Here is a 13,862-nt window from a genome sequence, read left to right on the forward strand (position 1 = left end):
GCTGGCGATGCTCCAAGGGGCTCCCCAACCCCTTAAGGCTGAGCCCCCCTCCTGTGGTAGAAGCTTGGAGTAGCTCCCAGAATCCCTTGCAGTTAGGGTATGCACATGGGACGTGTTTCTATGACTTCAAATTGGGAGCCCCTGATGCAAGGAAACTGGTGTCCAGAGACTTTTCTCAGGGGAGCAGTGGGGCTTCAGGGACAGCAGGTAAGGGTGCCAGATTTAGACAAAATAAAATAGTAACATTAAAATGAACCTACTTTTACTAAAATATTATTGTTTATCTGCAATTCAAAGTGAACTGGGTCTCCTGTGTTTTATCTGGCAAGCCTGAGGGACTAACAGAAGAGTCTGGACTCCCATTCCAGCAGGCTGTAGAGCTCAGGCACCCAGTAGGTAGGTCCCTTCAGATCTGTGGTGTGATCTTGGGTGTCAGTTCTGGCTATAGAACCCTCCCACCTGGTCTTCCAGCCCTCCTTAAGATTCTGTGGGATCCATAATATTCTTGTAACAAGTCCCTTTTCTGCTTAAATAAGGCGGTGATGAGAAGGGCCGCCTGTGCCTGCTTCTCATTGTGCTGAAGTCAGGTGGGGACAAAGGGAGGAAACCCCCAGATTAGTTCTGGGAAACTGGAGAACGGAAGGGACTTTTTCCCCACTTCCTTCCAGAGCTTTCAGAATTCCCTAGCCTGTAGACTTGAAGGCAGCCACCCACCCATCAATCCATCATCCATCATCTACCATCCACCCATCCACCCATCCACCCACCCATCATCCATCTATCCATCCATCTGACATTATTGAGCACCTACTGTGTGGTTGTCACTGTCTGAGTTCTAGAGACACCACAAATGAAGAAAACAACTGACACAAATGTATCTGCTCCCACAAGGAACTTACATTTGCATGATGGGAGGCAGGCATTAAACCAAAGAGCAAGTTACACACATTGTATGTCAGGTGGTAAGAAGTGCTATCAGGATAAAAGAACCAGGAAGGGGGCGGGGAGTGCCGGGGCAGGGAGTGCGAGGCAGGGACTGTTGGTATTTTGCATGGGTAGTCAGAGAATGTGGGATCAGGTCACTGAGAAGGTGACATTTGAAAAGGGGAAGATGGAGTTGAGGGAGGAGCCAGGTGGGTATCAGAGGGAGGAGAGTTCCAGGTGACAGAAGCAGCGACCCCCAAGGCGCTGTGGAGGGAGACTGGTGCAAGGGACCCCACGAAGGCCCTAGGGAGGAAGAGCATGGGCAGGGGGAGAGGAGGGCTGAGGGCAGACCGAGGACAGCCATCAGGCCGCAGGAAGGATTTGGGCTTCGATTCCAGGGACATGGGAGCTGTGGTTGGTTCTGAGCCAAGGAGGAATGGGTTCTCATTCCCTTTTTAAAGGCTATTAGACGCCACCTCAGGGAGAAGCAGGGGAGGAGGGTCTTCTGAAGGAATTGATTTAAACTTGAAATAACAAGGAAAACCAAGATGCTTTTCCTTGAATGACTGGCTTTATTCTACCAAGTTCGTTAGACATGGGGAGGTGGGGCGAGACTTGAGATCTGAAGGTCAGTTTCCTCATAGGAAAATGAAGTTGCATCTTTTCTTGTGGCTGGAAAATTCACAGCGCCTCACTCGGGTCCTCTTATTTATTCCTCGCCACAGCCCCACAACACCCCCATTTACAGATGAGGAAACTGAGGCCCAGCATGGCTAAGCACTTGCCCAGGCCCCTGGCCATAGATCCCTCCCCAGGCCTGTCTGCCCCCGAGATTTCTCCCAGCTCGGCCTCCGTCGCCAAGCTTCCTTCCAGCCTAAGTCGCCTCTGGCTTGCCTTTGAGCTCTGTGGGACTTCAAAAATCAGGACGGAAATTACCAAAAAGCCAGCCTGCCCTTCCGTCTGCTTGCAGGGCCCCACCCTTCCAGCTTGGGCTGGAAACACCAGCTCTGGCCCAAAGGTCCACTGAGACAGAGCATCTGCTGATGGGCGTGGACATGTGCTAACTTGGTTTTGCCCCCAAAATAAGATGGCCTTGTCGTGCAGGGGTGTGTGTGGACACAAAGGGCAGGGACAGCTCGAATGTCCCAGAGAGGCCTGTCTTCCTTCTCTAGCTGGCCTGGTGGCACAGGCCCAGAGCTGGTGTGAGGATGGAGAAGTACCTTCCCTGGCTCTCAAGCCCGCTGGGATGACCTGCCCACTTCCGGACGAGGTTGGCAGAGCCATGAGACGTCTGATCCCAAATGGAAAATTGAAACCACTCTCCTCCGTCACTACAGCCATTTGTCACTAGATGAGGGTGCATATAAACAGCTTAATTCAAACCATACTGCCACCCTCCTCCCCTCCATCCTTTCCCGGGCCTCCCCCTAGCTCGCTTCAGGAAGGTAACATAGTGCGCTGTCAGCATGAAGGGCCCCATTGCTACATCTTACTGAGCTGAGCCAGCTAAGATGCTCTCTTGTCTTCACGACGACCCTATGACATAACAACTATTGTTATGCCCACTTGTCAGATGAGGAAACTGAGGCTTGAGTTCCATCATTTGGCCAAGGTGATGAAGCCAAGAAGCAGAAGCAAATTCTGGCCAAACCTTCCCGTAGACCCAGCTGTCCCTTTGTGAGCCTGGCCACCACACCAGGACATACAGACCCCTTGCACAGAACCCATATACAGAGCGAGAACCCAAAAACTTACACTGGATCCTAGCTGCACTCCACTTGCTGAGTGTAGTCGGTCATTTTAAAATAATTTTGTTGTTGTTGTTGTTGTTTTGGAGGGGGGGAGGTAATTAGGTTTGTTTGTTTGTTTATTTATTTATTTATTTATTTATTTATTTAACGGAGGTACTGGAGATCGAACCCATGACCTCGTGCACGCTAACTAAGCGAGCATCCTACCACTAAGCTATCCCCTCCCCTCTGTAGTCGGTCTTTGTATTCCTTCTCTGAGCCCCAGAAGGAGACCTGCCTGCCTCGGCGACTTGTCTCCCAGCTGATAGGTGCCTGAGCTGGTCTTCATCCCAAGACAATGTGACCACTATGAGATTCACTTCTCTCACCGTCTCGAAAATCTCTTTTACATCCCCTGTATCATCAGACAAGGGAGAGGATAACTGAAGAATGAGGAGCGGGAGAGGATAACTGAAGAATGAGGAGCCCTCGGGTTAGAGCCCTAGTGTGGCCCCCTTCTAGCTGTGTGACCTTGGGCAAATTCCTTAACCTCTCTGTGCTTCCATTTCCTTATCTGTACAGGAGGCATAATAATAGTACCTATCCCATAAAGTGGTTATGAAGAGTCAATGAGATAGTGTGTGTGAAGTGTTTAAAACAACACCTGCACTATTTTAAAAACGTTGATTAATATATAATAACAAAGCCCTACAAATGTGCCTGCTAATATCACAATAATACGTGATTAATTATAAAGAGCTGAGCAACAACAGGTGCTCACACCAGGAACACTTGAGTGAAGGAATGAGTGGATGAACGAACATGAAATTAACCAGCCCAACCCTGGAGAAGCCCTTACCAGCCTGGTCCCGTTTTACAGTTTCAGGAGCCCCAGGCTGCAGGTCAGGATTGTACATGGTTGGAAACTAAGCCCACATGGGTCGAAGGGAGAGAAGTGTGATTTCCCTGCTCAGGAAACCCACGAGCTGGAACCGCAGGCAACCCCCTCTGCACTTTCCCAGCCCTGTGAGAAGAGGATTTGTTTCTGCAAGGCCTTCTTCCCTTTGTTTACCCTGCCCACCTCGTTCAATTGTTCCTGCTAAAGTAGGGAAGAAAGTAAATGGGGATATTTCTCCTGGTGAGTTGTTGTGAAGTGTGACCAATCATTTTCCAGCCAGATCCTCGGAAGGCAGCTGACAAGAGTGTGGGAGGCCAGTAGCCTCAGGTGACAGTTTAAATGTCCTTCCTGCCTGATGACTCCCTTACTTGGTGTTCTGGGCTTAGGAAGTGAGCGGAGAAAAGGAGCTCTTGTGCTTCCTCCCATGTGTGTGTGTGTGTGTGTGTGCACCCATTTGTGTGTGAGTGTGTAAAGGGAGAGCCCAGAGGAAAGGAATGGGGGAGCATGAATACTTTCATGTGACTGAGCCATTGTACCCAGAAGTAGTGGGACGCATGCTGCATCTTTAAATTGTGTGATTGAACCCAGACAACCACTGTATTCCAAAAATGCTCCGTTTTACATGTGCCAGGTGCTGTTCTCAGCTCTTTACAAATATTAACTTATTAATCCTCATAACAGCCTCTTGAGGCAGCTACCAGTATTATCCCTATTTCACAGAGGGGGAAACTGTGGCACAGAGAGGGTAGCTGACTTATCCAAGGTCACACAGGCTGGAAGGAGCAGAGCCGGGATTCAAGCTCAAGAAGTCAGGTCAGACTGCCTGCTCCTGACTGCTAGGCCATGCATGCCACCCTTAAAGGCACCCTGACCCAGGTCAGTCACAGCCACACTTTGGGACCACATGACATGACCAGAAAAGAGACAGGGCATCAGTTTCACAACACGTAATTCTCCAAACTTGGCTCAGAATGGCTTTTGGAGTATTTTTATATTAAGCTATGTACATTGTTGTTTTAGACATAATGTTATCACGTGCTTAACAGATTACAGTATAACTTTTAAATGCACTGGGAAACCAAAAAATCCGTGTGATTTACTGCAATATTCACTTCATTGTGGTGGTCTGGAATCGAGCCTGCAGTCGAGCCTGAGGTCTGCCTGTAGTCTATCCTGGTAAGATGTTAACTTTCCTGATTGGATCATCTTATTGTATTTATGTAATAGAAGGGCATATCCTTAAGAAATACACACCAAAGGGATTAAAGGGGCTGATGTCTGCAACTTATGTGTATATGATGTTTTACATGAAAACATATGTAGAGAAAGAATGAGGCAAAATGTAAATGCTGTTGAATCTGTGTGAAGAGTACACGGGAACCCCTTGTATTATTCCAACTTTTCTGTTGAAATAATGCCAAAATAGAAAGTTACAGAAAATAATAACGAAAAAATGTTAAGTAGCACCAAATCTGTGATGTCACAGTGCAGCCTGGCATCTCTCTTTCAGATTGATGGTGTCCTTTAACACCAACACTTAAACACACCTGTGCCCTCTCAGTCCCCCAGTGGATGCTGGAGATCATCATGCTCTGGTGGGCTGCCCACTGCTCTTGGACATCCTCCGCTCCTCCTCCCAGCTCCAGAGACGACAAAAGCACCCCCCGGTGCCAGGCACTGGAGCGGACCCTGGTGGCCCAAGGGTCAACGAGACAGGCCCCACCCCTGCCTTCAGGGAAGCAACAGACACAGGAATTACAAAGGTCAGGAGGGTCCAAGAAGAGGTGCTATGGGAACCCACCAATCTGGAGCCAGATGGGAAGGGGAAGGCTTCCAGGTAGAAATAGTTTATGCCAGGGCCCAAAGGACAAGAAGAAAAGCCAGAGGAGAAGGGAAATCTGAGTTAGGTACCACGAGCTCATTTATAGGCGGGAAAACTGAGGCTCCATGTGTGTAATTAACTTGCCTGTGGTCCCGTGGCTAGGATGTGGTGGCCTTGGGATCCACACTGGAGCACTGCCACCCCATCCTGTAAGACAGAAGGGTGACATCTACAGGGAGACTGGAACCCACAAGGGCCTGTGGGAAAATTGGACCCTAGGTCCCCACTAACCTGTTCTCTCTTTTATCTGCCGGAGCTGCCAGGATGTCCAGGGAGCAGGGGAGCCCCTCAGGGAACAATGATCAGGTAAGGAATCTGCGTGCGGGTCAGGCCCAGCTTTGCTGCGTAGAAGCCCTGACATCTTGAGTCTCAGACTCTATCTTCTTGTCTCTAAGGGACAGACGCTAACCATGCCAGCAACACTGGCTCAGGGCTGGGCAAACTTTAGAATGATGACGGCAATGTTGATCAGAATGACGATCGTTTTGAGGCTGAAACACTTCATTCTCTCCATTAGTGGCCCAGGTGCTAAGGAACTGGGTCCAAATCTTACTCTTCAGCCAGCTCCTTTCCTTCCAGACGGTTTGTTTTCCCCCTTGTTACTTTGCCAAAAGCAAGAGTAACAAACCCCACCACCTGCCATATCTTAAGAGAATTATTATTTTAACCAAAAGGACACTAATCGTATCAGGAAAACCCTAAGGTGTTGGCAGAGATGGGTCCCATCCCGGGGTGACCTCAGACTGTACATTTTACACCACAGTGACCTCTTCCTGTCTCATTTCTGCATTGGCCCCAGGGGCTCAGTGACCTAACCCCAAAGTATGGTCAAGGAGAGAGAGTTCAGAGGTTGCACCTGGGAAAATTTCCAACAGTTTCTTTGTTTGAGGTGGACCTGTGGCCTCAGCTCTCCTGGGCAGCTGCCTTTCAAAATGGCCTCAGGCAGCTCCCTCACCAATAAAGGCGCTCAGTGATTGGTGTAGTTACAGGACAATTACATCTCCTGACTCCAGGAGAGAGGACATCCTGGATGGAGGCTGTCCCTTGCTCCCCCGGGGAGGCAAGGATGCAGAGAACCTAACAGGATTTTCAGGAACCACTGTCTCTAGTCTCCACTTTCTGCTGAGCTATTTCCCCAGAAATTCTATAGACTAAGAACCAGATTTCTCCCCTGGAAAAGAAAACTGGAGTGACCATGCCATCCTTAGCATTTAAGATGGTGCCAGAATTTTGTGGGTGTGCAGAGATGCACCATGCTGGTTGATCATATAGCCTGCCTTCAAGCAAGAGGGCAAGAATTCAGAAGACACGATGTGAATTGTGAGGCTCCAATGCTCTGTTTATGGGCAGTGTTCATTCATCCACAAACGCATTTTCAGAGCGTCTGCTCTTGGCTAAGCATCACTGTTAGAGGCGCCAAGATTCAGGGAGGCGGGATGTTGGGCCCACTAATACCTATGAGAATGGCAATCGGGTGTGTGGTGCCGTGAATTGGGGACATTCGTGTGTGCAGTCAGGCCTCCTAGAGAAGGAATCTGGTCTTTATCCTAGGAGCAATGGGCTACAGCCATTGAGGTTTGAATCAGGGGGTGAAGTGATCAGATTTGCGTTTTGAAATCGCATTTTGGCAACAATGTGGAGAATGGATTGTTGGAGTTCAGAGTGGGAGCCAAGGAACCTAGGGGGAGGCCATCATCCGGCCCTGGTGAGAGGCCTGCAGCCAATTATTTCTAAAGCACTTCCCTCTACCTCTGGGCGCCGTGGCTGAGGGGATGGAGAGCGGTGGGTGGGTTGAGTGATACTGAGGGGGCAACACTGACAGGACTTGGGGGTTCACAGGTTTGGGGCAAGACGGAGGAGGCAGGGTTGCCGTTGCCTCCAGGTGTCAGGCTCAGAGAAACAGGACCAGGTGGTGTCTGCCAGGCCAGGTGACTCAGGTTGGGGTGGGAGGGGGACAGAAAAATCTTTGTCATCATCAGTTAAAAAAACACGAATATAATCTGCAGTACAAGATTATCCTTGTTTTAAAATGTACAGAAAAAAAACTGAAAGGAAATTCACCAAAAATCAACAGAGTTTCTCTCTGAACAGGGGATTCTCCTCTTTCTACTTCTCTCCATTTCCCAAATGATCGTTGCTGATTGTGTACTAATACACAATAACTAGGGGACACCACATGTGAAAATCTATGTGTGTTTGATCAATTATAGGACAGTCCATGCCCCTGATAGAGGTAGTTTTTCAGTATTTTCCTGAGTAAGTCTGGCTGCTCAGAGCAGGGAGAGGGAAGTTCTGGCGCTGGGGCTCAATGGTTTAACCTCACCCATTTCCACCAGGATCTGCCAGCCAGGCTCAGCCCTCACCATCTCTGGAGATTTTTGCTCCATTTGTTAAATTCACATTTGTCTATTATGTTTTGAATGCTAAAGTTTCACTGTCTCTCTCTCTCTGTTTTAATTTCAACGTTACATTTTCGCCCTTTCTCCCAAAGAAACCTGCAAAACAAATCACAGCTTGATGTGATTGACATCTTCCTGTAACACTTGGGCCCTTCAAAAAATGAGGCATTCTTATCCCTGGCTTCAAAAGCTGGGAGAGGTGCTCTGTTTTGTTTTATGTCTGGCCCTGAGAAGATAGGATTTGGGTAGGGAAGAACCACTTGGAAGCCACCTCCATCGTAAATCCCATCTGTTTGCTTGGAAAGGACAAAGTGTTTTAAAATGTGAGCCTGAGGAATTGAGCCTGGCACAGGAGACCCCCGACCATCTGGGGAAGATCGTGACCCCACTCCAGGGCAGATAAACTGATTCCCAAATGCAAACGCAGAGGAAGCTGGTGGCTTCCAGCCAGTGATTCCAAAAGGGCTTCCCCACCCCACCCCACCCTGACCTCAAAGCCGGCTGCCGCAGCACCAGGGAAGACTCTGACTCCTTTAGGGTATTGGTTCTGTGAAGTGTAGTAGGACTTTTGGTTGAGTTTCTGATCCAGTAGTCCAGAATTCAGTCAGCAAGGTGAGAGGTCGTTGTCCCTCCTTGAAGAAACTTGGAGGACAAAATTCTCCTCCCTTGACAAAATAGTAGCAGCAGCAAGGATAGCAATAGTGGCAATGATACTAATAGTAATAATACTAACGGTAGTAATAATAGTACTAATCACAACAATAATGAGAATGGTATTAATAGTAGTAGTAATAAGAATACTAGTAACAATGGTGTTACTATTACTCTGATTGTTACTAGTAACAATATACAATAGTATTAGCAGTAGTAATCATAACACTTGTAGTAGCATCAACAGTAGTAGTAATAGTAACAGTGATAGCAGTGGTGGGGATGGTAGCAATAGTAATAATGGTGATGGTAGTGGTCATAGTAGGAGTAGTAGTAATAGTGATGGTAATCGTGGTGGTGGTAGTAGTAGCAATAATGATCATACTGGGGGAAAAGTGAGACTAGTAATACTACTGCTACCAGTAATAGCAACTCGCATTTACTATTCGCTGTGTCCCAGAAGCCGTGGTGAGCACGTGACAGAAACGAACACGTGAACCCCCATACACCTGTGAGGAAGGTACTGTCTTGACCGTCTTCTGTTTGCAACTGAAGAAAGTGAGGCCCAGGGCATTTAAGTGACTTGCCCAAAGTCTCCCAGCTGTTAGGAAGCAGGGCCAGGATCTGAGTCCAAACATGTGTCACTTCCCAGGCCCGAGAGATTCATGGGAAACAGCCCTCCCCTGGCCCCTGACCAGGGCTGACGCAGCCAGTCTGAAGGGAGCCTGGGGTTGGTTTTGTGCTCTAAGTTCCGAGCGTGATGCTAGCACTTGGCCACGGTTGACTGTCACTTTGCTACACGGTGGTTCTCACACTGGGTGGCGCCAGGACCCCCGAAGGTTACCCAGCTTGTTGTCCACCTGCCAAGTTCCTGATTCAAGAGGTCTGGTGGGGCCCAGGAGTCTGCATGCGTACTAAGTTCCCAAGTGACGTGAATGCTGCTGGTAGGGGACCTGCCTTTGGAAGCCCTGCTCTGTGCAGATCCTGCCTCCCTGGCAAAAGTCCTGTTCACGCATGCAAGCACTCACTCAGCAAACGCTCCTGAGCACCTACTACATGCCAAGGCCTGTGCCAAGCCCTGTGCCAAGCCCTGTGAGTGACAAGCAGTACAGACGCCCCGGCCCTCGGAGAGCTTGCTTGTGGGCGTCCGCTCCTCTGTCCTGGATAGCATGGAGCACGTGGGGGCCATGGGGGAGCTAGAGGGTAAGAGAGGGTCCTGTTTCAGAGGCTGGATGGGAGGTGCCGCCCCAGCCCTCAGCCCAGTGCATTGGGCATCCATTTGTCCTCAGCCCCCGAGCTAATCCATCATCCAAACTCCCCCTGTGAACTGGTTACATAAGTGTTCCCTGAGGCCTGGAAACTTCCAGATGGCCCTGTGGCCCATCCCACCAGCTGCTCCCGGGATGTCATCCCCGGCCACTTTCCTGGGCCCTGGAATTGCTGGAGCAGCCGGACAGGGGGCAGCTGCTGAAGCGTCAGGAAGGCTGAGTGTGCAGAGCGTGAGCTCAGACAGCCTTTGTGCGCTCAGGGCTCCTCCCAAGAGCAGCTACATTGGGGGCGGGGCTGGGTCCCCGTGACCCCAAACATCTGGGCCCACAGCACAAACCAGCTTCTAGAAAGGCACATTGGTGACCTCCCCTTAGCAGGGCAGTCTGTCTCTGTCCCTCCTGTTCTGCTTGGACACATTCCTGGTGCCTCCTGCCCTCAAGTCACCCGCACACCCACATCCAGGGGACCACTGGGGCCCCAGGTCTACAGGTCCATCAGAATCACCTGGAAAGCCAGTTTAAAGTGCCCATTTGGCCACACCCAGAGAGTCTGATCCCGTAAGTCTAGGAGGGGCCCAGGAATCTTCATTTTTGACAAGGTCCCCAGGCAATGCAGGGGTTCCTCAGACCACACTTTGAAAAACACTAACACAGATGGCATCCTCCCATTTTATATGACATGTTATATGCATGCAAGGAAGAATATCTATTTTATATCTGTGTATGTTGATAGATATAAAGATACAGGTATTGATATATATCTTGTTAGTTTCCTGGGGCCACCATAACAGAATACCCAAACTAGGTGACTTAAAACAACAGAAGTATATTTTCCCAGTCTGGAGGCCAGAAGTCCAAAGTTGAGGTGCTGGCAGGGTCACCTCCCTCTGAAGGCTCAAGGAGGGCTTCTTCCTGCCTTGTCCAGCTCCTGGGGGTGCCCCAGACATTCTTTGCCTCCCTCTGACCTCTGCCTCTGTCTTCATGTGGCTTCTCCTCTGTCTGTGTCTCTCCTAGTCTGTTTCCTGTAGGAATGCTGTCAGATTTAGGGCCCACCTGGATGATCCAGGGAGATCTTGTCTCAGGATCCTTAATCACATCTACAAAGATGTCAATTCATATGTGTACAGCGTTGACATGGACATGATTTTTATGGGCCATCAATCAATATCTTGAGAATTGGCCTTCAAGCAATAGGACAAAGGAGGTGCCTGAGTTCAATTCTACCCCAAGGACGGAGCCTCAGGCTGGGTCCCTGGCCCCTCTTCAAAGCGGTCAGGCTTTGCCCTACAGCCAGCAAAGCAGCTGATTGAACCATAGAATTTTCTGAGACTGCACAATTCCAGCTGGTGTCCGCCTGTCAGCACCTACAGTCCTCACCCTCTCTCCCCGACCTCTCTGGCCAGCTCCCTTCCTGTCCCCTCTGATGCCGGACCCTGGGCCTCTTCCCTCTTTGGAGCTGCCCTCCCTGGAGAGCTTTAAGTGCCATCGACATGTGGGTTCCCACAACCCCTCTTCAGCTCTTACCTCCTCTGGGCTGCAGGTCCATAGTGTTCCAGGGCCAACTGCCCTCTGACCTCTCCACTCAGAGTCTGCCAGACACTTCATCTTGCCTCTAAGTCTGTCTGAGCCCCCATGGTAACTGTGACCCTGGTGGGCTGCTGTAAGTGGCAGGAAGATGCAACAGTAATGCTGAGCACAGGGGAAGCGCTGAGCCAGAGGTCAGCATCTTGTAAGGTAGATGCAAAGCGCACAACCTTCCCTCCAGGTTGGAATTCCCAGAGCTGGGAAGCAGGGCCTCACCAGGTTCTCCCACATTCCAGGGTCAGGCGAGGCAGCTGCTCTCCATGGTTCTTAGAAGGATTCTTCCCTTCCTTCTCTGGTGCATGAAACTTAAAGCCAGCAGCAAAACCTTCCCATCTATCAGTATGAGCTTCGGGATTTAAGTGACAGTCTCCCCCAGAATGGAGCATCAAGGACTCGAGCTTACTCTTACTAAGGTGCAAATAACTCATAGCAGATCAGTTCCCAAGAAAAAGCACCTGCCCTTGAGCCTGCCCTGGGAGCAGGTACCCTCACGTACAATCAGCAATGAAGGGGCCCCTCCTAGAGGAAACGGTGGAGAATTGCCCACCACTAGGGGCAGCAGAGCACAGGGGATCAATTTACAAATACAAAGGGAGGGGTCCAAATTAATACTTTGATAAGTTGTAACACCCCTGCCCACCCTGTCTAGGCAGCCCCCCTTCTTCCTTCTAATTGAATATGCACTCCATCCTTGCTTCGCCACTAGGTGGAGGTCCAGAGAGGTCCCAAGGGAAGCAGGAACCTCATACGTCACGCACAGTTTCTCCCAAGTAGAGATGGAAGCACTTGACACCTCATTCAAGGAAAGGCCGGCCGTAGGGAGCAGCTACAATACTGCAGACTTCTTAATGCCTCAGAGCCGGTCCCCAGCGGCAGCCTCACCTGGGAGCTTGTTGGAAATGTAGATTCTCAGGCCCCATCCCAGAAGCACAGCATCAGACTCTCTGAGGGTGGGCCCAGCAATCTGAGTTGTTTTTTTTAACATTTTTTATTGATTTATAATCATTTTACAATGTTGTGTCAAATTCCAATGTTCAGCACAATGTTTCATTCATGGACATATACACACTCATTGTCACATTTTTTTCTCTGTGAATTATCATAACATTTTGTGTTTATTTCCCTGTGCTGTACAGTGTAATCTTGTTTATTCTACAATTTTGAAATCCCAGTGTATCCCTTCCCACCCTCCACCCCCCTAGCAACCACAAGTCTGTATTCTCTGTCTATGAGTCTATTTCTGTCCTATATTTACGCTTTGTTTTTGTTTGTTTGTTTTTGTTCTTGTTTTTTAGATTCCACATATGAGCGATCTCATATGGTATTTTTCTTTCTCTTTCTGGCTTACTTCACTTAGAATGACATTCTCCAGGAGCATCCATGTTGCTCCAAATGGCATTATGTTGTCGGTTTTTATGGCTGAGTAGTATTCCATTGTATAAATATACCACATTTTCTTTATCCAGTCACCTGTTGATGGACATTTAGGCTGTTTCCATGTTTTGGCTATTGTAAATAGTGCTGCTATGAACATTGGGGTGCAGGTGTCATCCTGAAGTAGGGTTCCTTCTGGATACAAGCCCAGGAGTGGGATTCCTGGGTCCCAGCAATCTGAGTTTTAACAAGCCCTCCAGCGGCTTCTGATCAGCTCAGGGTTGAGAACCACTGCTTTCAATGAAGCAGGCAAGATGGGAACATTGATTCATGTGCAGACATGTGTCAATGCTGCTGTGAGGCCAAAAAGCCCGGATTGGGGCAGTTTGCTGTAAGGATGTTGGCCTGGAGCAGAGGCCCCCACCTGACAGGCCTCCCCTGGAGCTGGGCCAGGTGGCTGGTTAACATAATGGACGAATGAGTCAATGATGGTTACATAACATCGTGTCCCAGCCCCAGATCAACTCCCAGGAGGACGAATTAGAAAGTGGTCTCTGGGTTGTCAGTTCCCCAAAATGAGAACATCTACAGCTGAAAAGGAAGCCTGGTCTCTTTCCTGGCACTAGAATAGAGGCCACTCACCTCACCAGGGATCTTCAGAAGGAAGGGGAACCCACTTGCCTGGGTTCAAATCCCTGCTCTACACTGAGAAGCTGGGCCATCCTCCTCAGTGACTCAGCGTCTCTGATCCTCAGCTCCGTGCCCTGTACAATGAAGATAACAGTTCCCACCAAATAAGTTACTTGTGGGGATGAAATATAATATATTAAGCGACAACCTGGCCAGAATCAAGGCTTAACAAGTGTTAGTGAATTTTTAATAAACAGTTTGTGTAAATTGTAAAAATCTATGTTTTCCCAGCCTAGCAGCTCCTTAAAAAGTGAAATATAGAGTTACTGTATGATCCAGCAATTTTATTTGTACACCCAGGAGAATTGAAAACTGAGGTTCACACAAAAGCTTATACACAAATGCTCACAGCAGCCCTCGTTACAACAGCTGCAAAAGCGGAAACAACCCAAATGTCTCTCAGCGGATGCATGGATAAACAAAATGTGGTCTCCCCACAGACTGGGATAGTACATTGGCCAT

At 49.1% G+C, this 13,862-nt stretch overlaps 1 protein-coding gene across 2 annotated transcripts in view; it reads left to right on the plus strand.

The window, feature by feature from the left end:
* Nucleotides 1–13,862, plus strand: part of CRISPLD2 (cysteine rich secretory protein LCCL domain containing 2) — a 100,390-nt gene that overhangs the window by 66,317 nt on the left and 20,211 nt on the right. The window contains exons 16-17 of one of the 2 annotated variants that reach the window (XM_072967849.1): nucleotides 5,114–5,315; nucleotides 5,698–5,740. In XM_072967849.1, the coding sequence (XP_072823950.1) occupies nucleotides 5,114–5,315; nucleotides 5,698–5,740 (245 nt within the window). Of the gene's footprint in view, nucleotides 1–5,062; nucleotides 5,316–5,697; nucleotides 5,741–13,862 lie in introns of those variants that run through there. The other variant, XM_072967851.1, reaches the window with a different exon arrangement.

The sequence above is a fragment of the Vicugna pacos genome, chromosome 9 (genome assembly GCF_048564905.1).
Source record: "Vicugna pacos chromosome 9, VicPac4, whole genome shotgun sequence".
NCBI classification, from domain to species: Eukaryota; Metazoa; Chordata; class Mammalia; order Artiodactyla; family Camelidae; genus Vicugna; species Vicugna pacos.